This window comes from Monodon monoceros, unplaced genomic scaffold (genome assembly GCF_005190385.1).
Source record: "Monodon monoceros isolate NGI ecotype Baffin Bay Population unplaced genomic scaffold, NGI_Narwhal_1 Super_Scaffold_19, whole genome shotgun sequence".
NCBI lineage: Eukaryota > Metazoa > Chordata > Mammalia > Artiodactyla > Monodontidae > Monodon > Monodon monoceros.
In genome coordinates, this window is record NW_021703775.1 from 11,121,668 (window position 1) to 11,146,256 (window position 24,589).

Sequence of the window (24,589 nt, forward strand, 5' to 3'; positions counted from 1 at the left end):
CCAGATGGCAAGGAAGCCTGGATGGGGTGGGAAGGTCCGCCTACCGAGTTCTGGCACGGGCATGGGGTGAGCTGGGGGACACACATCATCTTTGTCTGTGTCCACCCCTGGGCCAGCAGGTGGGGTCTTGGGAGCTGGTCAGCCTCCCAGGAAGAGGGGCGTTGTCAGCCCTGAGGCGTCTCCATTAGATCCATGTGATGAGAGGGTGGGTTGGAGAGAAGATGGACAAGACTTTCCCTGGAGGAGTGGCGGGGTGGCTGGAGCGTAGTTCTGTGACCTCCTTGCTCCCAGGAGCCTGACCTCATCCAGCTGGGGTGACTGCTGCTGCTACTTCTGTCTCTGCTTCTGCTCGTCTCTGCAAACACTGCCCTTGGTGTTGAGTTCAGGGGAGCAACCAGCCCTCTGCGGCAGAGTTTGATACCAGAAGCGGTAAGTCTTGATCTTTTTCCCACTCAAGGATGGAAGAGTTTCACTCCATGTCTTTTCTTGATTCCATTACAAATACGTTATTTACTCTAAGAAATGGAAACGAATTTTCATTATTTATTGTCAATGGCGTAACCCAGGTTTGGAGCCAGGTATTGAAAGGATGCAAACTTAGACCATGTGAGGGTCTCTTCTTTGAGAAAAATATTAAAAATAAGAGTCCTGGAAGGGACTTCCATGGGGGCACAGTGGTTAAGAATCTGCCTGCCAATGCAGGGGACACAGGTTCGAGCCTTGGTCCGGGAGGATCCGAAGTGCCGCGGAGCAACTAAGCCCGTGCGCCACAATTACTGAGCCTGCGCTCTAGAGCCCGTGAGCCACAACTACTGAGCCCATGTGCCACAACTACTGAGCCCGCATGCCACAACTGCTGAAGCCCATGTGCCACAACTATGAAGCCCACACGCCTAGAGCCCATGCTCCACAACAAGAGAAGCCACCGCAACGAGAAGCCCGCGCACCGCAACGAAGAGTAGCCCCTGCTCGCCGCAACTAGAGAAAGCCCGTGCGCAGCAACGAAGACCCAATGCAGCCAAAAATAAATAAATTAATTAATTTAAAAAAGAGTCCTGGAAGAGACCTTGGCAGGTGGGGGCCCTGGTTTGGCAGCTTCCTCTGAGATACGCCTTCCTTCCCCCTGGTATGGAGCCTTCCTCTTCCCAGCCCTTCCCCCCACCTCCCCCCCCACCCCCCTGCATGGATTTGACCTTTGCCCTGACCTTTGCCCGGTCACAGCCTTTGTGAGCCTTCCTGCCCAAGTGGGCGGTTGCTTTTTACAGTTGGGGTCTGGGACCCTGAGATGGGAATCCAGCTTTCACTGTGGCAGGGCCAGGCTGAAATTCAGATGGGTGACACCTGAGTGTCCAGCCTGTTTCCTGTCCCCCAGCCTCTGAGACCCTGGCAGCCCCTCAATGCCCCCTTGGGCCGACCTCGTTGACGAGCTATGTTTATAAAGAAGGAAATGATCCATTCCCATGTGTGGCTTCTCTTGGCCCAGAACAGGTGGTGGGTGTGGGAGGGGAAGTGGGCAGACGAATGGAGGGGGGCAAGGAGACCTCCTTCTTGGACAGAAAAGAACACAGAGGAACAGAAGTGAAATTGAGGCTCAGGGTCCAACTCTTGCTCTGTTCGTTGACATGGAAATGATGCCACAACCCAGAGTGGAGAGTAAAGAGCTAATGTAGGACCTGCGTCCCTTGGTGCAGCACCTGCAAGGTGATGCTTGTGTGTGTGTGTGCATGTGTATCTAATCCAAAAGTTAAAACCTCACAAAAAATGAACAGTGGTTGTCTTTGGTCATGGGACTTGTCCTTTGTTCTGATGTGTTTTTCTGCGTTTTGAATGGTTTTGCAGGAAGCATGCTTTATTTTTATGATCAAGCAAAACGATAAAGCTTTCTCAGTTTGAAAGGGGAAACACTTAGGTTCTCAGTCCCCCTCCTGTGACGTGATTTGTCCCCATGATGCCCCCTAATGTCCCCAAGGTGCAAGACCTCTTGAGCATTTGACTTGGTGTGAAGCTTTCTAGCCTGTCATCCATCTCTGCAGATAAACTCAGTTATGCCTCTGAGGCATATGCTGAGGTCCACTGCAGGTGATGGATTCTGAGCGTGGCTCCTGTGGACTCCATTTCCAGCACTTTGGGATCAAGGGGCTGCCCTGTTAGTACCAGCTGCTGCACAGACCCATCAAACCTCATGGCGAGAGGCATTCTTTTCACTGCCCTGGCACTCTGGCTCTGCCCCTGCCATGCTGGCTTGCCAGGAAGACAAGGATCTTCCTTTTTTTTTTTTTCCTTGCAAACTTTATGTCTCCCCCCCACTGAGTTTTATTGAGATATAATTGTATAACATAATATAAATGTGTAATAGCCTTGTATTAATCCAAGGTATACAACATAGTGATTTGCTCTATGTATATACTGTGAAATGACCACCACAGTAAGTCTAGGTAACTTCCATCACCTCACACAGTTGCAGTTTTTTTCTCATGATGAGAACTTTTAAAATCTACTCTCTTGGGCTTCCCTGGTGGCATAGTGGTTGAGAGTCCACCTGCCGATGCAGGGGACACGGGTTCATGCCCCGGTCCAGGAAGATCCCACATGCCGCGGAGCGGCTGGGCCCGTGAGCCATGGCCGCTGAGCCTGTGCGTCCGGAGCCTGTGCTCCGCGACAGGAGAGGCCACAACAGTGAGAGGCCCGCGTACCGCAAAAAAAAAAAAAAAAAATCTCTCTTAGCAACTCTTACATATGCAATATATTGTTGTTAACTATAGTCGCCATGCTGTACATTACGTGCTCAGACTTATTTATCCTATAACCAAAAGTTTTTTGTTTTTTTAATAAATTTATTTATTTTATTTATTTATTTTTGGCTGTGTTGGGTCTTCATTGCTGTGCATGGGCTTTCTCTAGTTGTGGCGAGCGGGAGCTACTCTTCATTGCAGTGCGTGGGCTTCTCATTGTGGTGGCTTCTCTTTGTTGTGGAGCACGGGCTCTAGGAGCATGGGCTTCAGTAGTTGTGGTACGCGGGCTCAGTAGTTGTGGCTCTCTGGCTGTAGAGCGCAGGCTCAGTAGTTGTGGCGCACGGGCTTAGCTGCTCCATGGCATGTGGGATCTTCCCGGACCAGGGCTCGAACCCATGTCCCCTGCACTGGCGGATTCTTAACCACTGCACCACCAGGGAAGCCCCTAACCAAAAGTTTTGACCTTTTGACCCCTTTCACCCACTTCTCTAACACCCCCCCCCGCTGCCTCTAGCAACCACCAATCTGTTCTCTGTATCTATGTGTTGGGTTTTTTTTAGATTCCATATATAACTGAGATCATACAGTACTCATCTTTCTCTGTCTGACTTATTTCACTTAGCATGATGTCCTCAAGGTCCATCCTGTTGTCACGAATGGCAGGATTGAATTCTTTTTTATGGCTTTTCCCACATTTTCTTTTTGCATTCATCCATCAGTGGACGTTTAGGTGGTTTCCATGTCTTAGCTATTGAAAATAACGCTGCAATGAGCATGGGGGTGCATATATCTTTTCAAGATATGATTTTGTTTCCTTTGGAATTGCTAGACCATATGGTAGTTCTATTTTTAATGTTTTGAGTAAACTCCAATCTGTTTTCCATAGTGTCTGCACCAATTTACATTCCTACCAACAGTGCACGAGGGTTCTCTTTTCTCCACATCTTCACCAACACTTGTTATTTCTTGTCTTTTCTATGATAGCCATTCTGACAGGTGTGAGGTGATACCTATTGTTTGGATCTGCATTTCCCTGATGATTAGTGATGTTGAGCATCTTTTCATGTACCTGTTGGCCATCTTTGGAATATCTTCTTTCGAAAAATGTCTATTCAGATCCTCTGCCCATTTTTTTTTTTTTTTTTTTTTTGCGATACGCGGGCCTCTCTCTGTTGTGGCCTCTCCCGTTGCGGAGTACAGGCTCCGGACACGCAGGCTCAGCGGCCGTGGCTCACGGGCCCAGCCGCTCCGCGGCATGTGGGATCTTCCCGGACCGGGTCACGAACCCGTGTCCCCTGCACCAGCAGGCGGACTCTCAACCACTGCGCCACCAGGGAAGCCCCTCTGCCCATTTTTAAATCAGATTTTTGTTTGTTTGTTTGTTTCTTATTTTTTGTTATAGAGTTGTATGAGTTCTTTGTATATTTTTAGATATTAACCCCTTATCAGATATTTTGCAGATGACTTGCAAGTATTTTCTCCCATTCTGTAGGCTGCCTTTTCATTTTGCTGATGGTTTCCTTCACTATATAGAAGCTTTTCAGTTTGATTTAGTTTCACTTGTTTATTTTCTCTTTTGTTGCCTTTGCTCTTGGTGTCAAATCCAAAAAATCATCGCCAAGACTGAAGTCAGAGATCTTACTGCCTATGTTTTCTTCTAGGAGTTTTATGATTTCAGGTCTTATGTTCAAGTCTTCCATCTAATTTGAGTGGATTTTTGTATGATGTTAAGAGAGAGGTCTAGTTTCATTCTTTTCCCTGTTACTGTCCACTTTTTCCCAGCACCATTTATTGAAGAGACTGTCCTTTTGCCACTGTATATTCTTGGCTCCTTGGTCATAAATTAATTGACCATATATGCATGGGTTAATTTCTGGGCTCACAAGGACTTTCTAACACTTTGTTCTGTTAGAATCACTCCAGTGAGGTCAGAGGCAAGGATGGAGATTTCCTGACTTTCCCTCAGCAAGTCCGCCCACCACCCTTCCCCCTCCTTCCCCGCCTGGATGTGGCCTTATGTGCTTGGTCTGGAAGGTTTTTCCACTGTGATTGGAGAGATGAGCACATCTCATCTGTAACGAGCACCTTGAGGAAAAGCCACTGGTGCCTGCCATCCATGGTGCAGGGGTAAGGAGGGCTCGGGGGCAGTGCCACCACACACAGAAGACAGTTTGCCCAGACCCAGGAGCACTGGGGTTCGGCTCACTTGACTGCCCAGAGGCCCCATTCGCTCCACTCCCGCTGCCCTTCTTTCTGTGCTGACTGGAGCCCCATGTCCCCAACCCCAGGTTCCCAGCAGAGGCCTTGGCATTGATCTCTTGTCCCCTACTTCAAAACTTAGCCCTTTCCTGTCCCCTGGAACAGCCATCTCCCAGCTGTCACACCCTGGAGGCAACTGCTGGCCTGGTTCAGTGTGTGAGATTGTCTCCTCCACCCCGCCCCACTTCCTGTCCCCACTGCCCTTGCTCCCCGACTTGAGGTCTGGGCGGGAGTTAGAAACCCACTCCTGTGGGATATTTTGCTTGGGTCATAGAGTTATCAGTCCCTAGCGCAGATTAATCAATAAGACCATTCACCACACAGGGGCGTTTGTGAAATGCACCAGGGCATAAGGCAGCCACTGGGGCAAGGACTGCTTGGCGGGGGCACTGGGGCGGTAGTCAGCAGGCCCCCAGCCTGGCTCTACCGCTCATGAGCCACATGCTTTGGGACAAGTCACCCGACTCTCAGCCTCTGTATCTTGACTGTGAAATAGAGACAGTCCCAGGCCTTCTTCACGCAGGGTTGCTGCGAGCCAGTAGTCCTCTTAGAAGTAGGAAGTAGCTTTGTAAACTATGAGGAACTTCAGAAATGTGAATCACACATGAGCCACGAAGCCATCTCTGAAAGCGGCTCTTTTTTTTTTTTTTAAGGGAAGGGAGGGCACTTCCCTGGCGGTCCAGTGGTTAAGACTTCACCTTCCAATGCAGGGGGTGCGGATTCAATTCCTGGTCAGGGAGGTAAGATCCCACATGCCTCGTGGCCAAAAAACCAAAACATAAAACAGAAGCAATATTGTAACAAATTCAATAAAGACTTGAAAAATAGTCTACATCAAAAAAAAAAAAAAAGGAATCTTTAAAAAAGAATTAAATAAATAAAGGGAAGGGAGATCGGTGTGGGAAATCAGGACTGGGTGGATGGCTGTGCTGGGCAGGTAGCGGACTGCAGGAGGTCACTACCCAGGTGCCCAGAACCTGTGTGGGAAGGGCCACAACAAGGGAAGGAGAAGGAAAACAAACAGAACTTCCCAGAAATGGCGTTCGGGGCCAGGCGCAGTCAGGCCCTGCTTAGGGTGGAGGCCAAGGAGCCCCCATGGATTAACGAGCTCCAGGGGCAACTGGGGATTCAGCTTTGTCAAAAGCATCCATTGAACCAGGCCAGTGAGTCATCTGTTTGGTGAAATCTCCAAGGTGCAGCGGCCTGGCAGCCTCCCTGGGAGAGAGGCTGCAGCTCTGTTTCCACCGCGGTGGCAGCGCTCCATTGGCGAAGCTGGAAGCCACCCACGCTGCAGAGGCCACATGCCTGCCTGCCGCCTGCTGACTTTTAGACATTTTTTTCTAATTATAAAACTAATAATCGTTGTAGAAAAACATAAGTATAAAAAATAAAATAAAAAGTGATCCACAAGCCTATCCCTAGAGAAAGCCATCATTCTGCTCTCCTTTGTTCCGTGCAGGTCATATGAGTCAGGTTGGAACAGGCTATGCTGAGGTAACACACAACGCCCATGTGAGCCACGGCCATGGTCCTATAACTGCCCACTGTATTCACCTCGCCTTTCCTCCTGTTCACTTCCTGGCTCTTAAAGGCAATTAGGATCAGAAACCTTCAGATTTTTATCACTAAGCATGATGCTGGGTATTGCTTTAAGTTAGTCTTTATCAGAATAAACACAAGCCTCCTTTTTCTATTTTTTAAGGTTTTTAAAAATTGTCAGAACTCGGTGTTGACTTCTAGTGAATGCTTCTTTAACTCTATTGAGTTTTTTCTTATTTGCCCTGTTAGATTTTTGAAAGTATAAGAACCGCCGGGGGGCTTCCCTGGTGGCGCAATGGTTAAGAATCCGCCTGCCAGTGCAGGGGACACGGGTTCGAGCCCTGGTCCGGGAAGATCCCACATGTCGGGGAGCAACTAAGCCCCTGCGCTACAACTACTGAGCTTGCGCTCTAGAGCCCGCGAGCCACAACTGCTGAGCCTGTGTGCCACAACTATTGAAGCCCACGCACCTAGAGCCCATGCTCCACAACAAGAGAAGCGACCGCAATGAGAAGCCTGCGCACCGCAACGAAGAGTAGCCCCCGCTCGCCGCAACTAGAGAAAGCCCGTGCAGCAACGAAGACCCAACGCAGCCAAAAATAAAATAATAAATAAATAAATGTATATATATAAAAAAAAGAACCATTGGGGATCCCTGTTTTGCCTGTTTTAATATGTTTTATCATCCATCTGCTGTTAAAAATACCCAAGGGAGAAAAAAAAAAAATTCGAGGGAGAAAGAAAGCAAAGGTTCCCTGAGGCCCAGATTTCAGAGCATGAACTTAGAGTGAAGAATTGTGGGGGGGCCCGCTGGGGGTTCTTTGGGGTACGACCGCTGATACAAGGCACATTTGCATTCAGGTAACTGTCCCACCACCCAATCACTTAGACTCATCGCTTCTGCCCTGCGCTCTGAAAACGGGACTTTTGTTTTCGCTGAGGGGTGAACTGGGCCTCCGTTAACGTGCACTTGAGGCCGCCTTTTGGTGACCTAACCCGACAGATGTCGGGACGCCTGCTGGGGCCACTTTTACCTTGTGCTCAGTGACCCTCCAGGGTACTTGGGCCCAAGGGCCGGGTGAGTTCTGGAAGCCCACGGGAGGAGGACGGGACTGAACCAGCCCCATACTGCTGGTGGTGGTGATCTCTCTCCCCAGGACTGTCTCAGCAAACAGCAGCTCCTCGCCGCCATCCGCCAGCTGCAGCAGTTGCTCAAGGGCCAGGAGACGCGCTTCGCCGAGGGCGTCCGTCACATGAAGAGCCGGCTGGTGGCGCTGCAGAGCTCCGTGAGCAGAGCGGGCCCGGACACGCCCCCAGGTGGGTCCCCAAGTCACCACCCCGGGCCCCGGGGGCCTCTCCCCGCCCTGATCTCCCTTGCCTGGCCAGGGTTCGCAGTGGATTGAGTCGCGGGCCTTCCCCTGCCTCCCCTTCTGTCTGGGGCTGGACGGTAGGAGTGTGTGAAGACGGCATCTGTCAGCCGTCTCCCCCCATCACCTGAGTGGTACCCATTTCCTCTTAGACCTTTTCATTCCAGGCTCAGCAGCCCTCACGTCTGCATAGCGTCTCCAGAGAATTGTCGAAACGCACCACTTTCAGAGCATCAGCTGTTCTCCCTTCCCTGTCCCTGTGCAGGTGACCCTAGGTAGTTCCTTTTTTTTAATTTAATAGACTGTTTTTTTGAGCAGTTGTCAGTTCATGGCAACACTGAATGCAAAGCACGGAGAGGTCCCCCATACACCCTCCCGAACACACACGGCCTTCCCACCATCAACATCCTGCACTCGTGTGACCCACGGGTACAGCCTATGAACCAACATTGGCTTCTGTTTTCCAGGCATGAAAACAAGTCCTCCCTCCTCCATGAGTCCCTCGTTAGTGCGGTGGGGTGGGATGGAGGGGCTGCTGAGGGCAAGTCCCGTTTGTCTGGTGAGGTTACTGGGGGCCCCCCAGACCCCTTCTCCTGGGGGGTAGGACACTGACAGACACTGGGCCTTTTCCTGGTTGTCCCAGTGACAAGCTTCCATGCTGTCAAGGCCCGAGGGTGGGGGGCTGGATTTCCTCTGGCCTCTCCTCAGGATGATTGATGGGGGTCGGGGGAAGGTTGTATGTCTGTTCTGAGTCGTGAACCTATGGAATATCTGACATCATTTACTCACTTAAGACACATTTCTCAAGGGCCTTCTTTGTGGTGTGAGAGGAAGTTTCCTGAGTTGGATTTCCTACCTTTTCAGAGACTGTGGTAGCAGATCCAGAGTCTCCACAGCCCTGAGTCGACTCCTGTTTTCCTTGGCTCCAGGGGTGCAGAACTAGACCTGCCGGCCAAACCCCTCACACTTTCCAAGGCGCTGAGAGGCCCCAGCCTTTGGTGGGGCTCATCACAGCCGGACTCCGAGAGGCAGGCAGGGCATCCTTCCCTTCTCCCGCAGATGGGGAAACTGAGGCCAAGAGAAGTGAGTTAGCAGTAGTGGGTCCCAGCTCTGGTGATTTTGTTTTCTGCTAGAGGTTCACCCACACAGACCCTTTCGGTTTTCATGGGATCAGAGCTCCTGCCGTTTCTGGGAGTTTCCAAGAAGAACCTGCAGGAGATAATTTCTACAACTGCTCTGTCCATATTAGAGGTCCCTGTCCACGAGTATATGCAGAAAGGTAGCTATGGTTAAATTGCTAATCCTCTTGTCACCACGTTCAAGGTCTTTCTCCTCTGAACCATACAAGATTTTTCAAAGTGGCCAATTCTCTTTTTAAAGAGTTGCTGTCATGTGTTCTGTCTCTCTTTTGTGTTGGACATGGGGCTGGCAGCTGTCAGGACTGCCTGCAGGGGAGGGGGGTGCCACACAGGTGACGGGGGAAGGCAGAAGCTTGCTCCAGATCAAACTGCACATAGTGGGAAAATTATCTTTTCCTTTTTTTTGAGAAGGGCATTTGCAGGCAGTCAGGAAGAGTAATTTCTAGTCCTGGAAAATTCTTGGCCTTCCTCTTTCTGGCTTGTGTTCTAAGTATCTCCCTCTTGTTTTCCTAGGAACATCACAATCCATCAGCTTTAGGGCTTATCTCGGCCCCTCATTCCAATCATGTTCCCAAATCACCAGTCATTTAACCATAGCTACCTTCACTGCCAAGCTCATTCTTACCTGTTATCCTCCTTCGGGAAGGTGTAGGCAGCTTCCCTGTGGCCTGTAGACTCACCAAGACACGATCATGATGAAATGAGCCAGCCAAGGGGCACGTCTTTCCACCCGACAGAAACCTTTGGCTCCCATTTGGGAAGTGCTTGCTATTTTTTTTTTTTTTTAAGACTTTTTGATGTGGACCATTTTTAAAGTCTTTATTGAATTTGTTACAATACTGCTTCTGTTTTATGTTTTGGTTTTTTTGGCCACGAGGCACGTGGGATCTTAGCTCCCCGACCAGGAATCAAACCCATACGCCCTGCATTGGAAGGCGAAGTCTTAACCACTGGACTGCCAGGGAAGTCCCTGCAAATTGATTTTTAATTAATATGTAACCATTCATTAAGTCTACTGACATTTATGGAGCTGTGTGGAGATACTGACTCCATCCAGTCTGGTACCATTTACCTGTGAGTTGCTCCAGCAGGTAGGTTTTCTGTTTTGAGGGTTTTAAAGATTTCTCTTCCCCAAAGAGACCCTACTCCTTTCCCCCAAAGCATTTTGAATCCTTTTCAGCACAATGCAGTAGTAGATTTTTCAGAGAGAAATATAAAGTCGTGTATTTACAGGGACTGAGACAGCGAGCTGGGAGCGCCCAAGCATTGGGTTGTGGGCTCATCCTGGCTTCCTGCCCACAAGGTCATTACCACGGGTACCCACTTGGAGGTTCATAAAGGAAGGTGACACAGCATGGTCAGGTGTTCCCCAGTAACCGAAGGGCACTGAGAGTCCTCGGGGGATGGGCCAGCTCCTGCCCTTCTCCCAGGACACAGGTGGGATTTGGGGCAGAGCCGCAGGTGGCTGCCCAGTGCCCCCAGAGTGACGTGTGGGCAGATGCTCCCCTCGAGGGAGATGCTGAGCGATTCTCCATCACGCACGACAACCTACACAGCTGAAGCAATAGCTTCGTTTTCATCTGTCTAAAACCCTGAAAATATTTTTACAAATGACACTTGGAACCTACTTTAAAACGTGTTAGAAGTGGCTCTGAATTTCCAGCTCAGCTAAATCCAAACCCAACCTGTCACAGCTCGGGACACTCTCCCTTTAGACAAGCGTGGACCACGCATGGCACTCTGCTGCAGGTGGAGGAAGAACGGGGAGCATCTCCCCTCTCTCTCCAGCCCACGGTGGTCCTTGAGGAAATCCGGTTGCTTCTGCCTTCACCGCACAGCCAGGGTTGAAGCCATCGCTCCTGGCTCCCTGCTCCCACCCTGGGCTGAGCCACCTTCATCCTGCCCCCGGCTTCTACCTCCCTCTCTGTCCTCTCTCGCACTGGCCATTGCACTCAATCTGCAGCCAGAGTGATGCTGTTCGCGTACAGGTCGGTCACTTCCCGCCCCTCCTCAGACCCTCCAGCGGCCCCACCTCATGCCAAGAGCCGGTTACGTGGCCTTTTCTTTCCTTTTCTGTGCCATGTGTGACACTGCTCTGTGTCGCTCCCTGACGCTTCTCTGGCTTCATCCCCAGCTTCTGTCCAGCCCATCCTCTCCACGGCAGCCACGGTGGTCTCCTGGACATTCCTCAGACCTGCCAGGCACACACCCACCTCAGGGCCTTTGCACCGGCTTGATCCCTCTGTCCTCCGCAGATATCTGCGTGGTCATGCCTTCACCTCATTCAACTTTCTGTCCCAGGGAGACCTCCCCAGCCACCACACCCAAATTGAGCCGTCCTCTGGCATCCCCAGCACTATTCCCTACTTCATTTTCTACATGACACTTGTCACCTCTCGTCACTCCTTGCTATTTGCTTGTAGATCTTGCTCATCACGTGTCTCCGCTGCTAGAAGGGCGCTTCCCGAGAGCTGGGTTTCATCTGTTTCGTTCACTAAGTGTCAGACTCCTAATATGGTGCCTGGCAGATGGTAGGAACCCAGTAAACAATTTTTCACTCATTCATTTGGTCAAGAATTATTTACTGGGCACTCATCATGTGCCAGACACTGGGCTGGTGCCGGGGATACAGCAGGGACAGGAGGCTGGGCAAGGTCCCTGCCCTCTGGAGCTGCGTTCTGAGGGAGAAACTGACAACAAATGTGGAAACAAACGCGTCAATGAGATAACGCCAACAGTTACACGTGCTAGAAGAAAGCAAAGTGAGCTCACAGGGGAGGTTTTAGCAGAACGTGGTGGTTAGAGAACACTCTGGGAGGTGGAGGGCATTCAGGTCAAGACTTGGAGAGTGAGAAGCAGCCAGAGATGGGCAGCTCTGGGGAAAGAACATTCCAGGCAGAGAGAAGGGCAAAAGCCAAGGCCTGGAGGTGGGGCTGAGCCCAGCCTGTTCAGGAGAACCAAGGAAACCCCGGGTATGGCTGGGGCTCTGAGAGAGCAGAGCGAGAGGGTGGGCCCTGTGCCGGGGGTGGGGGGGGTCCCAGCTCCCACCCTCCCAGGCTGCCAGGCCCTGCCCACGACCCTGGGAGTCTCTGAGCTGCGGTCTCCTCATCTGTCACCAAGCGGGCATGTATTACCTGTGCCCAAGAGTGCTTGGAGGGTTCGGTGACACGTGGTATGTAAAATGTGCAGCCCAGGGAATTCCCTGGCAGTTCACTGGTTAGGACTCTGTGCTTCCACTGCTGAGGGCCCGGGTTCGATCCCTGTTTGGGGAACTAAGATCCCGCAAGCCGCGCGGTGCAGCCAAAAAATAAGAAAAAATAAAATGTGCAGCCCAGTGCACAGCCCGGAGCAGGCACTCAACCTCAGGGCACTGAGGGTGAGAAGCCTTGTAATCCAGAGTGATGTCTAAATGGCCGTGGGCCTTCTTTTCTTCCTTACAGTTTCCTGCCCTGCTCTGAGCACCCCTCCAGATGGCAGAAAGTTTGGGAGCAAGTACTTAGTGGATCACGAAGTCCATTTTACCTGTAACGCTGGCTTCCGGCTGGTTGGGCCCAGCAGCGTGGTGTGTCTTCCCAACGGCACCTGGACGGGAGAGCAGCCCCGCTGTAGAGGTACGGTCCTTCCTTCCCAGGGGCCTGCCAGATGGGAAGGGTCATTCCGGGGGACACTTTTCTGCCTGATTCCTCAACCGCAGAACAGCAGCCAGCTTGTCTGATGACCACAGCCTGGCTTGGGCTGGCATCTATCTACATAAGCCCTTGCCAGACCCTCCCAACGATTGAGTCTTCTTGTTTTGCATATGGGGAAATTGAGGCACAGAGAGGTGAAGGAACTTGCCCAAGGCCACACAGCTGGGGGACAGGCTGAACTGATTCATACCATACACTCTGACCCCAGAGTTGGGGTAAGAAGTCTTCTGTGGGTTAGGGGAGGGGCAAGAAGAGGTACTGCAGGGAAATGTGCCTCCTTTGGGCTGCTTTGTTCTGGGGCTGTAGTTTACTGGCGAGCCTCTTGGTGATCTGTAGGGTTGAGGAAATTTCTCAGGTGTCCTTTGTGACTGCTTTGGGACTTGGTGTAGACAGGCTCCAGGAGAGACCATTGGGATGAGAGGGAGGCATGAAAAGGCTTCTTTTCTCTGTGCTAAGCTTGAAAACAGTACTTTCTTGGCACGCATAATTTGTTGGTTTTTTAAAAGTATGTGGTCAAAATATCACGGATATCCTGTTCGTTTTCAGAACAAGATTCACGGGACATCTGCTGGGGCAGAATGTCCATGATTTTAGCCCAAGCATTGAAGGGGAAAATGCAAATATTACATAAATAAGTCCGTTGTCAAGAGTAGTATGGAGAGGACTTCAAATGCATAAATAACTTGAAAATATAAAGGAACACCAGAAAACAGACCACCTCGGGACTTCCCTCGTGGTGCAGTGGTTAAGGCTCCACGCTCCCAAGGCAGGGGGCCCGAGTTTGTTCCCCGGTCAGGGAACTAGATCCCACACGCATGCCGTACCTAAGAGTTCACATGCCGCGACGAAGGAGCCCGCCTGCCGCAACTAAGACCTGGGCCAGCCAAATAAATAAATAAAATATTTTTTTAATGTTAAAAAAAAAAAAAAGAGGCCATCTCTGAAGACGAGTGTAGGTTGACATGAGAGGCACAGGGCAACCAGCACCACATTCGTGGACCTAGACTTCTGTTTCCCCCTCCTGGGAAGAACAGTGATTCAAAGGTTGATCACAGGTACCAGCTCTCAGACTTATCTGGGATCCAGCCAGGAAGTCAAGCCACATGACCTGCAAACACACCGGGGGAAATGCCAGTTTCTGGATTTACCCTTGACCCTGAAAGATCTCCATCCAGGAAAAGCACCTTATGTGTGCTAAACTATGGTAGCAGAGGTGGGACCACAACAGCATTTCATTGTCATTGCTTTGGGTGTCTGTATTTTTAACTTACAGATTGAGTTACTGACCCCAGTTGGTTTCTTCCTCCGAGCATCCAGGTGCCTCTGATGGCCCCACCAACTTCCATGAGGTGTGGGCGCATCTCACCTGTTGGTACTCCTATCATGGACACCCAGATGGTCATCTCCCCACCACCACCACAAACAGTGCTGACAAGGTCTTCTGATCCCCTCTCTGTCTCTGGACCCTGTATATGGGGCTGGAGTTGGGGGGCAGTTGGTTGCATGCTCACTTCCTTTGAACCGAGTGCTGCCATGCTGCTCTACACAAGGGCGGCACCAGCCCATGCTCCCCAGGCAGTGCTGTGGGCAAGCACATTTTACCCAAGTGCAAGTTTTCTTTCTTGCTCAGGTCTTATCCATATTCAGCCCACAGTGGTGATACGCATTTACAGTGAGCATCCTGTGGTTTAAATGAAAAGATGGGTTTGAAGGAGAAGACAGCTGAAAAATGCATATTTAGGCAGATAAGGAAGAAACACCAGAGGCTCAGGAACAAAGGAATACGTTGTTGCTTGACAAAGTTGGGACCCAAAGCAGCCCAGTGTCATCTTACCAGCCTGACTGGGATGCCTTCCCAGAGGATCCTGGGCGTGTCTGCCAGCTGCCCTGTTGACCTTGCACGTGTTAATTATGTATTAGCACCTCACCTCCCTGCAGCAGGACCCCCTTAATGGAAAACAGAGCCCTACTGCATTGTGGCCTGTGTGCTGTGGTTCCCAAACTTTCAGATGCTCCAGAGTCACCCAGAAAGCTTGTAAAACACAGGCTCTGAGGCCTCAACAGGTCTACCGAGTTGGGTGAGATCTTTATGGATGAGACTTGGGAAATCTGCATTTTTCTTACGATTCTGACGTTAACCGGATTTTGAGACACAGCACTTTATTGGTTTTTGCCACTGCCAGAAACAAAAAAGGATATTGAACGTTTTGAAGCACTGATGTATTTGGGCCCTAACCAATCAGAAGGGCTGCCAGGTGTAAGCCAACAGTAGGGCATGACCAGGTGAGATACCTTCACCTGCACTGACATTTTGGGAAGGTCGAGCCAGCCCTGACAAACATTAGGGCACCCAGTCTCACTGAGCAGTCCCTCTCCTGAGATGTGGAGGTCACCTTCCCTGGAGGACCACTGCCAAGCGTGACCAGCAAGTCTACTGGTCTCTCCCATTGTCCAACACGGTGCTCCTCATTCACATGGAACTTCCCAGCTCATTCCAGATTCGCCGTGTGTTCTTGGTCTGCCCTCTCCCCCCAGCCTCCTCTCTGCCCACTGGTCCTTCTTCCCTGACCTCCGTGCCCGAGGACGGCTTGTTGTAGCCCACCCTGGACTTCTACGAGGGCCACATCTACTATCTAAAACCCTGAGAAGCACGGGCTCAGGAACAAGGCGGTGGCCAGTCCACACCGAGATCTCAGAGGGATATTTTTCGTCTTACAGTTTAAGTGTAAACTGGGCATGGAGTTCACCCTCGCGTGGTGATGAAACAAAAACACTCATGTGTCACGACCAAGGTGCCCAACCAGCTGTTGGACATGACCCGTCTCCAAGTGAGTGGACAGTGCCTGACTGACAGTTCTGTTCTGGGCAGGAATTTATTCGATTAATGGATGCTGTCTCTAGCAGGAGCCTCAAAGGGGGGCCACCCGAGCCAGTCAAGAAGGAGAAGTAGGGGCTTCCCTGGTGGCGCAGTGGTTGGGAGTCCGCCTGCCAATGCAGGGGACGTGGGTTCGTGCCCCGGTCCGGGAGGATCCCACATGCCGCGGAGCGGCTGGGCCCGTGAGCCATGGCCGCTGAGCCTGCGCGTCCGGAGCCTGTGCTCCGCAATGGGAGAGGCCACAGCAGTGAGAGGCCTGCGTACCACAAAAAAAAAATGCAGTGGGCAGAGGTAGGCTCCAAAACTCCAGGATGGAAAACAGCCATTTAGCTTCCTGGATTAGTTCCCTTTTTCCCTTCTTACTCAGAAGAGCAGGTTTTTAAGATTTGAAGCTTCCCGAATTGAGGAAATCATAGCCACAGACCTTGTCCCTTTGACAACATGGGTAACCAAAAAACAACACGAGAGAAATAAATACCCTTGTCCCTTACCGCCATGCTGGGAAAAAAAGAATTGTTTTCATTCCTCATCCCCACCCTCCCTTTTTTTAAACCTTCATTCATCCATTCATTCAACCAGTTTTCACTGGGTACCAGCTATGCACAAAGCATCGTGTTAGGGATTCAATGCTGAATCTAACAGACACTGCCCAACCTCGCAGGGCTCACACTCCAAGGTGTAGGCAAGACAGGTCACCAAACACAAAGGTCAACAAATCGACATCTGTGGTCGGTGCTTCGAAGGGATCTAACAAGGGACTGGGAATAAATCCCATGGGGTGAGGGACAGTTGAGGGTCGCTCTAAGGCGGTGACCAAAACTGAAAGGATGAGCGGGACCCAGCCATGTGATGATGGTGACTAACGGGCGGCATGAGGAGGATGCCGTTCCAGGAAGAGGGAGTAACGCATGCAAAGGCCCTGACAAAGGGAAGAATTTGGCATGTTTGAGGAAACAAAAATATAAAACATAGAACCTTGTTGCTGGAGCAGCGTGTGAGCTGAGTGAGTGAGTCCAGGTGGAGAGACTCGTAAGCCAGCTCTTGTAGCCACAGGGGCCGTGCTGTCGGTGGGGTTTTAGATCTGAGCACAATAAGCAGGTTTAAGAAGAGGGGTGTGCTGATTGGATGGGCACGTTGCTGTTGTGTAGACATGCACTGGAGGCGACTAGAAGAGATGGACGCTGGGAAACCACTTAGGTGGCTGTTAGCAGGTGCAGGGGAGAGATACAGCAGGGGAGACTGAAAGTAAACTTGTAGACAGAACTGATGGAACTTATCCCACGTGGGATGTGAGCAGGAAAAGAAGGTGAGGCTCCCAGGCTCCCAGACAGGGTGCATGAGACAATGAAGACCCAGCGACACGTGTAGGTTTGTTTTTGGTTGTTGTGTTTATTTCACTATAGTTGATTTATAATACTGTGTTAGTTTCAGATGTACGGCTTCAGATTCTTTTCCGTTACAGGTTATTGCAAGGTACTGAATATAGTTCCCTGTGTTACACAGTAAATCCTTCTTGTTTATCTATTTTATATATACTAATGTGTATCTGCTAATCCCAAACTCCTCATTTATCCCTTTCCTTCCCGTATCCCCTTTCGTAATCATAATTTTGTTTTCTATGTCTGTGAGTCTGTTTCTCTTTGTGAGTTGATTTGTATCATCTTTTCAGATTCCACATATAAGTGATGTCATGTGGTATTTGTCTTTCTCTGTCTGACTTACTTCACTTTGTATGATCATCTCTGGGTCCATCCATGTGGCTGCAACTGGCATTATTTCATTCTTTTTTCTCTTGGTGGGAATGTAAATTAGTAGGTTTGTTTAAAACAACCTGTGTGTGGGTCGTTGACCCGAATTCCATTTTGGTCATGTTAACATGTCTGTGCAACATCCCAGTAGAGATCCATACATTCAACCCACAGAGACCATCGGGCACAGTACCGTGCCCTGGTCACCCGTCCCAGTGAGGCTCCAAGCACTTTCTGCCCACTGCATCACGGTGTTGGCATCGCCAAGGAAAACACAAAGCAGTCGGGCCCTGGCTGGAGTAACGCTGTCCTCATGCAGAGCAGACAGAGCAAGATGAGCTCCAGCCGTGGGCGTCCGTCCCCCAGGGCGGGTGGGTCTCTCTCAGCAGCAATTGCACGGGGCAGCTCACCTGCGTGCAGTGGAAGGACCCTCCTCCCCGCCCCTCCACTTCCCCAAGGAAGCTGAAACACTGGAGCTGAGGGCGTGCCTGAGGGCCACCGACATACAACTTCAGCAGAACGAAAGAGCACTTGTGGAGCAGGAAGCACGGAGAGATATGGCCACACGAGGTGGTAAACCCAGCACAGGCCGTGGGAATGCTTTATCTCATGTTGAGGGAGTGTGCCAGGCCCAGTAGGGGGCCAAAGACTTCCTTTCCCAATAGAGTTAGGTGGACAGTTGGATGTAAAGTCTGGTGTCAAGGGCAAAGGAGGGTCAGAGAGACGCAGTTGGGAAATGTTAGCATAATGATGGTGTTTAAATCCATGGACAGTGGTAAGAGCACCCAGAGAAGAGAGAAAGGAAGTAGCTCAGGGGACCTCCCTGGTGGCACAGTGGTTAAGAATCCACCTGCCAATGCAGGGGACACGGGTTCGAGCCCTGGTCCGGGAAGATCCCACGTGCCACGGAGCAACTAAGCCCGTGCGCCACAACTACGGAGCCTGTGCTCTAGAGCCCGCAAGCCACAACTGCTGAGCCCACGTGCCACAACTACTGAAGCCCACGTGCCTAGAGCCCGTGCTCCGCAACAAGAGAAGCCACCACAATGAGAAGCCTGCGCACCGCAACAAAGAGTAGACCCCGCTCGCCACAACTAGAGAAAGCCCGTGTGCAGCAACGAAGACCCAACGCAGCCAAAAATAAATAAATAAATAAACTCATATCAGATCCTGCCTCTAAAAAAAAAACAAAGAAGAAGTAGCTCAGGACCCAGACAAAGGAGGACAAAGGAGACAGGAAGAGCCTGCAGAGGCAAACCACAGGGAGACTGCGGAAAAGCAGGGTCGTGCACTGGATTTGGTGTCTGGAAGGTTATCTTGGAGTCAGAATAGAGCACAGCTTCAGTTCCCTTGTCTTCATATCATGAGGCCCTTCCTCAGAGACCTTTAAACAGCAATTGAAAGACCTTTGATATAGTAGCCACTTGATAATTAGTTACTGTGAAACTGACTGGCTGGCTGATTTACCGAATGCTTGAGTGAGTGAATGAATGAATGGGGGATTATATTTAGAAACTATGAATTTCCTTCCAGACTTTTATCTAAGCAGATATATGCAAATTTTACATATTCAACATCTTCTGTGGGTAGATATTAACACAAGTTAATCTCCATTAACTCTTCTTTCTAAACATAACTTTTTTTTTTTCTAAACATAACTTTTAAGGATTATGAAGCACTTCCTCATAAGGGCTATTCTATACTTAACTATTCCTCTGTTGCTTCTATAATCATAACCAATGCTGAGACAAGCAAGCTTTTTTTCTTTTCCGTTATGGTTTATTACAGGATATTGAATATAGTTCCCTGTGCTCTACAGTAGGACCATGTAGTTTATCCCTTCTATATGTAATAGTTTGCATCTGCTAATTCCAACCTCTCATTCCATCCCCGCCCCGCCCCGCCACAGTGTGGTATTTGCCTTTCTCTGTCTGACTTACTTCCCTTAGTGTGATAATCTCTGGGTCCATCCATGTAGCTGCAAATGGCATTATTTCATTCGTTTTCATGGTTGAGTAATAGTCCATTGTGTGCATATATATGTACCACATCTTCTTTATCCATTCATCAAGACAAGCAATCTTAAAGCATTTTTCATTATGAAAAAACTCAAACATTCAAAAGTAGAAGGAATAGTTTAATGGTTCTCAGCTACTCATAGCCCAGTAATTATCAACACAGCAAATCCCTTAATATCTTGAAATATCTAGTCAGGGTAAACGTTTCTCCAATTGTCTCTCATATTTTTAACACTTTGTTTGAACCAGGGTCCAAATAAGTTCCGTACATTGCAGTTGGTTGATGTGTCTCCTGCACCTTTTTAATCCATAGTCGTCCTGAAGACGACCACTCCTCTTCCCCGTCTCCCATTCCTTTGCAGTTTATTTGTTGAAGAAGATGGGTTGTTTCCCAGAACCTTGATCTTGCGCACTGCATCCCTGTGGGGTCATTTAACATGACCTGCATTTCTTTTGTCTGTGTGTCCAGTTTTACTGAGATATAATGACATACAGCACTGTGTAAGTTTAAGGTGTACAGCATGACTACCTGACTTCCATATATTGTGAAATGATTACCACAAGAAGTTTAGTTAACATTCATCATCTCCTACAGATACCAAAAAAAATGTGTTTTTCTTTTCCTTTGTGATGAGAACTCCTAGCGTTTACTCCCTTTCAAATCCCTTACAGTCATCACGTTGTACATTATATGCCTGGTACTTATCTTATGACTGGAAGTTTGTAAGTTTTTGGTCTCTGTATTTCTTATAAACTGGTAGCTAACTCCAGAGGCTTGATCAGATTCTGGTGAGATTTTTGTACTGTTTGGGCAGAGCGGCGGTACCTACTTCTGCTGGGAAGTCCCTGCTGTCTGTCATCTCTCTTCCTGTGATGCTGAGCCTTGGTAAGCATCACTGCCCTCATGCTGACCTCTCTCCAGTAGTTCCTTGAAGAGGGACTCAGGGGGGGCAATTCCCCGAGTTCTTACACTTTCAAAAAGTGTACAGCTTTACCAGCCAACGACTGTTGGATTGGACATAAAATACCTGTCTCACATTTTCTTGAGTATCTTAAATGTGTTCTTCCACGTCTCCTGTTTCAACTGATACTGTTGTTGCTATCGTAAGTCTTTGTGCCTGGATGCCCAAAGGATTTTTAAAGTTTTCTTGAAAATCCAATAATTGTATTGGGATCCGGGTCAGTACTGGCCTTTCTGGGTCAATTTTCTCAGGTGTGCGGTGTATCTTTGCATCAAGAAGTTTCAGTGGCTGGAGCAATCTGGCCCCGAGGATCTCTGGAAACTTCTCACGACGAAGCTCCAGTGTGGAGGAGACTCGAATAGGAGGAGGATCCAAATTAAGCCCAAAAAGGAAAATCGGTGCAAAAAAATGAAAGGGATGGTCCAGGTGAAAGTAAGAGAGAGGATGGGGGCAGAGCAGAGAAGGCATGAGCCACCCTGAGAAACAACTAAAGGGGGAGATTAAGAGTCAGGAAGTCAGAAAAGCTATGCGGGAAAACTTATTTCCCCTCAGTATGAGTAACAGAAAAGGACTCTTGCCAAATTCCATACAAATTATTATAAGAAAACAGAGAATAAACTCTCTACAGTCAATGAAGAAATCCCAGAAAGACATGACCATAAAAAAAGATGAAAACTGTAACCTAGTATTTCCAAACAAGTGGAAAGGAACTTTAAAAAGATAAAAACTATGAAAGGACAATATAAGTAAAAATCAGAAAACCTTAGAAATGAGGTGATTGGAGAAATGGAAAATTTGAAGCAAGATGATACAACAACAGGAAACCGAAATCAAAGAGGAAAAATCAGCTCATGCATGTAAAACACTTAGCTTAGTTCCAGGGAAACAGTAAGTGCTCAGTAAACAGATTAAAATGGAATTATCATCCATGCTTTTGGCTTTCCAGCCTCTCCATAGTCTCTGCCAGTACCCTCTTTTTTTTTAAATTGAAGTAGGGTTGATTTACAATATTGTATTCGTTTCAGGTGTGCAGCAAAGTGATTCGGATATATATATATATATATATATATATATATGTATATATATATGTATATATATACATATATACATATACTTTTTCAGATTCTTTTCCATTATAGGTTATTACAAGATATTGAGTATAGTTCCCCTGTGCTATACAGAATGGCCTTGTTGTTTATCTATTTTACACATAGTAGTGTGTCTCTGTTAATCCCAAACTCCTAATTTATCCCTCCTCTGTCCCTTTCCCCTTTGGTAACCATAATTTTGTTTTCTATGTCTGTGAATCTGTTTCTGTTTTGTAAATGAGTTGATGTGTATTATTTTTTTAGATTCCACATATAAATGATATCCTATAACGTTTGTCTTTCTCTGACTTACTTCACTTAGTATGATAATCTCTAGGTCCATCCATATTGCTGCAAATGGCAATATTTCATTCTTTATGGTTGAGTAATACTCCATTGTTTATATACCACATGTTCTTGATCAGTTCATCTGTTGATGGACATTTAGGTTGTTTCCATGCCTTGGCTTTTGTCAATAGTGCTGTTATGGGGACTTCCCTGGTGGCGCAGTGGTTGGGAATCCTCCTGCCAATGCACGGGGCACGGGTTCGAGCCCTGCTCTGGGAAGATCCCACATGCCGCGGAGCAACTAAGCCCGTGAGCCACAACTACTGAGCCTGTGCTGTAGAGCCTGTGCGCCACAACTACTGAGCCTGCATACCACAACTACTGAAGCCTGTGCGCCTAGAGCCCGTGCTCCGCAACAAGAGAAGCCACCACAATGAGAAGCCTGCGCACGGCAACGAAGCATAGCCCCCACTCGCCACAACTAGAGAAAGCCCGCGTGCAGCAACAAAGACCCGACGCAGCCAAAAATTTTTAAAGTAAAAATAAAAAAAAAAAAAAATAGTGCTGCTGTGAACATTTGGGTGCATGTATCTTTTACAAAGTAGAGTTTTCGTCCAGGAGTGGGATTGCTGATCATTTAACTGTACCATAAGGAACCTCCATACTGTTTTCCGTAATGGCTGCACCAATTTACATTCCCACCAAAAGTGTAGGAGGGTTCGCTTTTCTCCACACCCTCTCAAACATTTGTTATTTGTAGGCTTTTTTGTTTGTTTGTTTGTTTGTTTTGCTGTACGCGGGCCTCTCACTGTTGTGGCCTCTCCCGTTGCGGAGCACAGGCTCCGGACGCACAAGCTCAGCGGCCATGGCTCACGGGCCCAGCCGCTCCGCGGCATGTGGGATCTTCCCGGACCGGGGCACGAACCCGTGTCCCCTGCATCGGCAGGCGGACTCTCAACCACTGTGCCACCAGGGAAGCCCCTGTAGGCTTTTTAATGATGGCCGTTCTGACCGGTGTGAGGTGGGACCTCATGGTAGTTTTGATCTGCATTTCTCTAACTATTAGCGATGTTGAACATCTTTTCACGTGCCTGTTGGCCATCTGTATGCTTTCCTTGGAGAAATGTCTATTTAGGTCTGCCAGTGCCCTCTTTATAGCTCTGACATGCATTTAGCTAAATGCCACAGCTTGGACAGATAAGAATGTGATGACAACTGTACCTCAATCAGGTCAGAGATGGGGCGCCAGAACTGGACATCAGACCATGGAATGCCTGACATAGTATCAAGATAAGAAATAAAGAGAGTCGAATGGAGCCTGTCTAGAAATGAAAATCCTGGGGAACAAGATCCAGACGGGAGCGGGGCACCTCTGCATTTCTCTATCAAGCCAATGATTCCATCCCACCCTACGCACACCCACACCCACACCAGCCAGGTGCAGCTAGACTCAGTGCCTTCCACTGGAAGCCCAGCAGGGGACAGACAATGGCGCTGGTCTCCGCCCAGGGCCAAACCGAAAGATTCTCCGGTTCACAGTCTTTGGCTCTCTGCTCGTTAACTTCCCAGCCTAGTGATCTGCCCACTTTCAGACTTTGCTGGGGAGCAATGATGGTGCTGGACAATGGACAGAAACAGGAATTCCAAGCTCTGGGGCATCTGTGTCGTTCCAGACACATTCCTGGAAACCAGTCATCTGAAAACAGAACATAGAGGGGGCGATTGCTGAGTTTCCCCTCCCCAGGCTGAGGTTACTGCGGAATCGGAATGGCTCCTTCTCCAGGGATAAGCAGCATTTGGATGGTCTGGGTCCTTTCACGATTAATAGAATCCATGTAATCGTCTACATAACATCCCAATTACGAGGAGGCTGAAGAGAAGCCAAAGTCCCTGCCAACCCACCCACAGGAAGGCTGTTGTTTTCATCAGGAGCAAAGCACCTTTTCCTCCCTCTTGATAGACGCAGCAGGAAAGGATGCTCTTATGCCAACAAGAAGGTGCTTCCAGTTTTCTTTCCCAAGATACTGTGGTCCAGTCAGTGAACTGACAGACCTTTCCTCTCTGGTGGAAACGGCCTGTGCTCTGTGCATTAAAACTGGGCTTAAGGAACTCACGACAAGCAGATGTGGGCTGAGGGTCTTAAAAAATCGTTTTTTCTCATTAGAAAATTTATTGTGGAAAAACGGAAGAGTATAAAAAATTGTCAGTAAGCAAAAATTACCTGTAATCTACCACACAGAGAAAAATCTATTAAAACCTATTAAACCTATTAAATTTTTATTTTATTATCATATTTTTTGGCCACGCCACTCGGCTTGCAGGATCCTAGTTCCCCGACCAGGGATTGAACCTGGGCCCCCGTCAGTGAAAGCGATGAGTCCTAACCACTGGACCGCCAGGGAAGTCCCTAAACCTATTAAAATTTTAAACACGTTTAATATATCTCTCTATATATTTTCCACAGGACCATTGTGTATATAAGCAAAGAACATTTCCCTTTTCCGACATTAAGGAAACGTCAAGGTTAAGATTAACTCCTCCCTGGTCGCACAGGAAATAATGAGCACAGGAGGGTGTCTGGGTGGGAATTTGGAAAGAGTTCATTTTCCCCATCTCTGGACATTCTGATGGGCCACCCCTCCCTCTTATAAGCCTCTGTATTGAGTTCTTGTTCAGAAGGTGTTCTACCTGGGTGCTGGTTGATAGGGGCAGAGTTGGGGGGCCGTAAGGCTCGACGCAAAGGCAATGTGGGCACAGGTAGTTGCCTCTGCCCCGCTACAGCGTCTACACTGCAAATTAGAAAAGGGTGCCTCTGGGTGGAACACAGCTGGGTGATGGGCCAGCTCCCACAGGTAGAGCTCCAGGTGGGCGCAGCGTGTGCCAGG

At 49.0% G+C, this 24,589-nt stretch overlaps 1 protein-coding gene across 3 annotated transcripts in view; it reads left to right on the forward strand.

Annotated features, from left to right (window-relative positions):
• Positions 1–24,589, forward strand: part of FBLN7 (fibulin 7) — a 54,398-nt gene that overhangs the window by 14,541 nt on the left and 15,268 nt on the right. For all 3 annotated transcript variants that reach the window (XM_029232127.1, XM_029232126.1, XM_029232128.1), the window contains exons 2-3: positions 7,688–7,847; positions 12,477–12,647. In XM_029232127.1, coding sequence (XP_029087960.1) covers positions 7,688–7,847; positions 12,477–12,647 — 331 coding nt within the window. The remainder of the gene's footprint in view (positions 1–7,687; positions 7,848–12,476; positions 12,648–24,589) is intronic.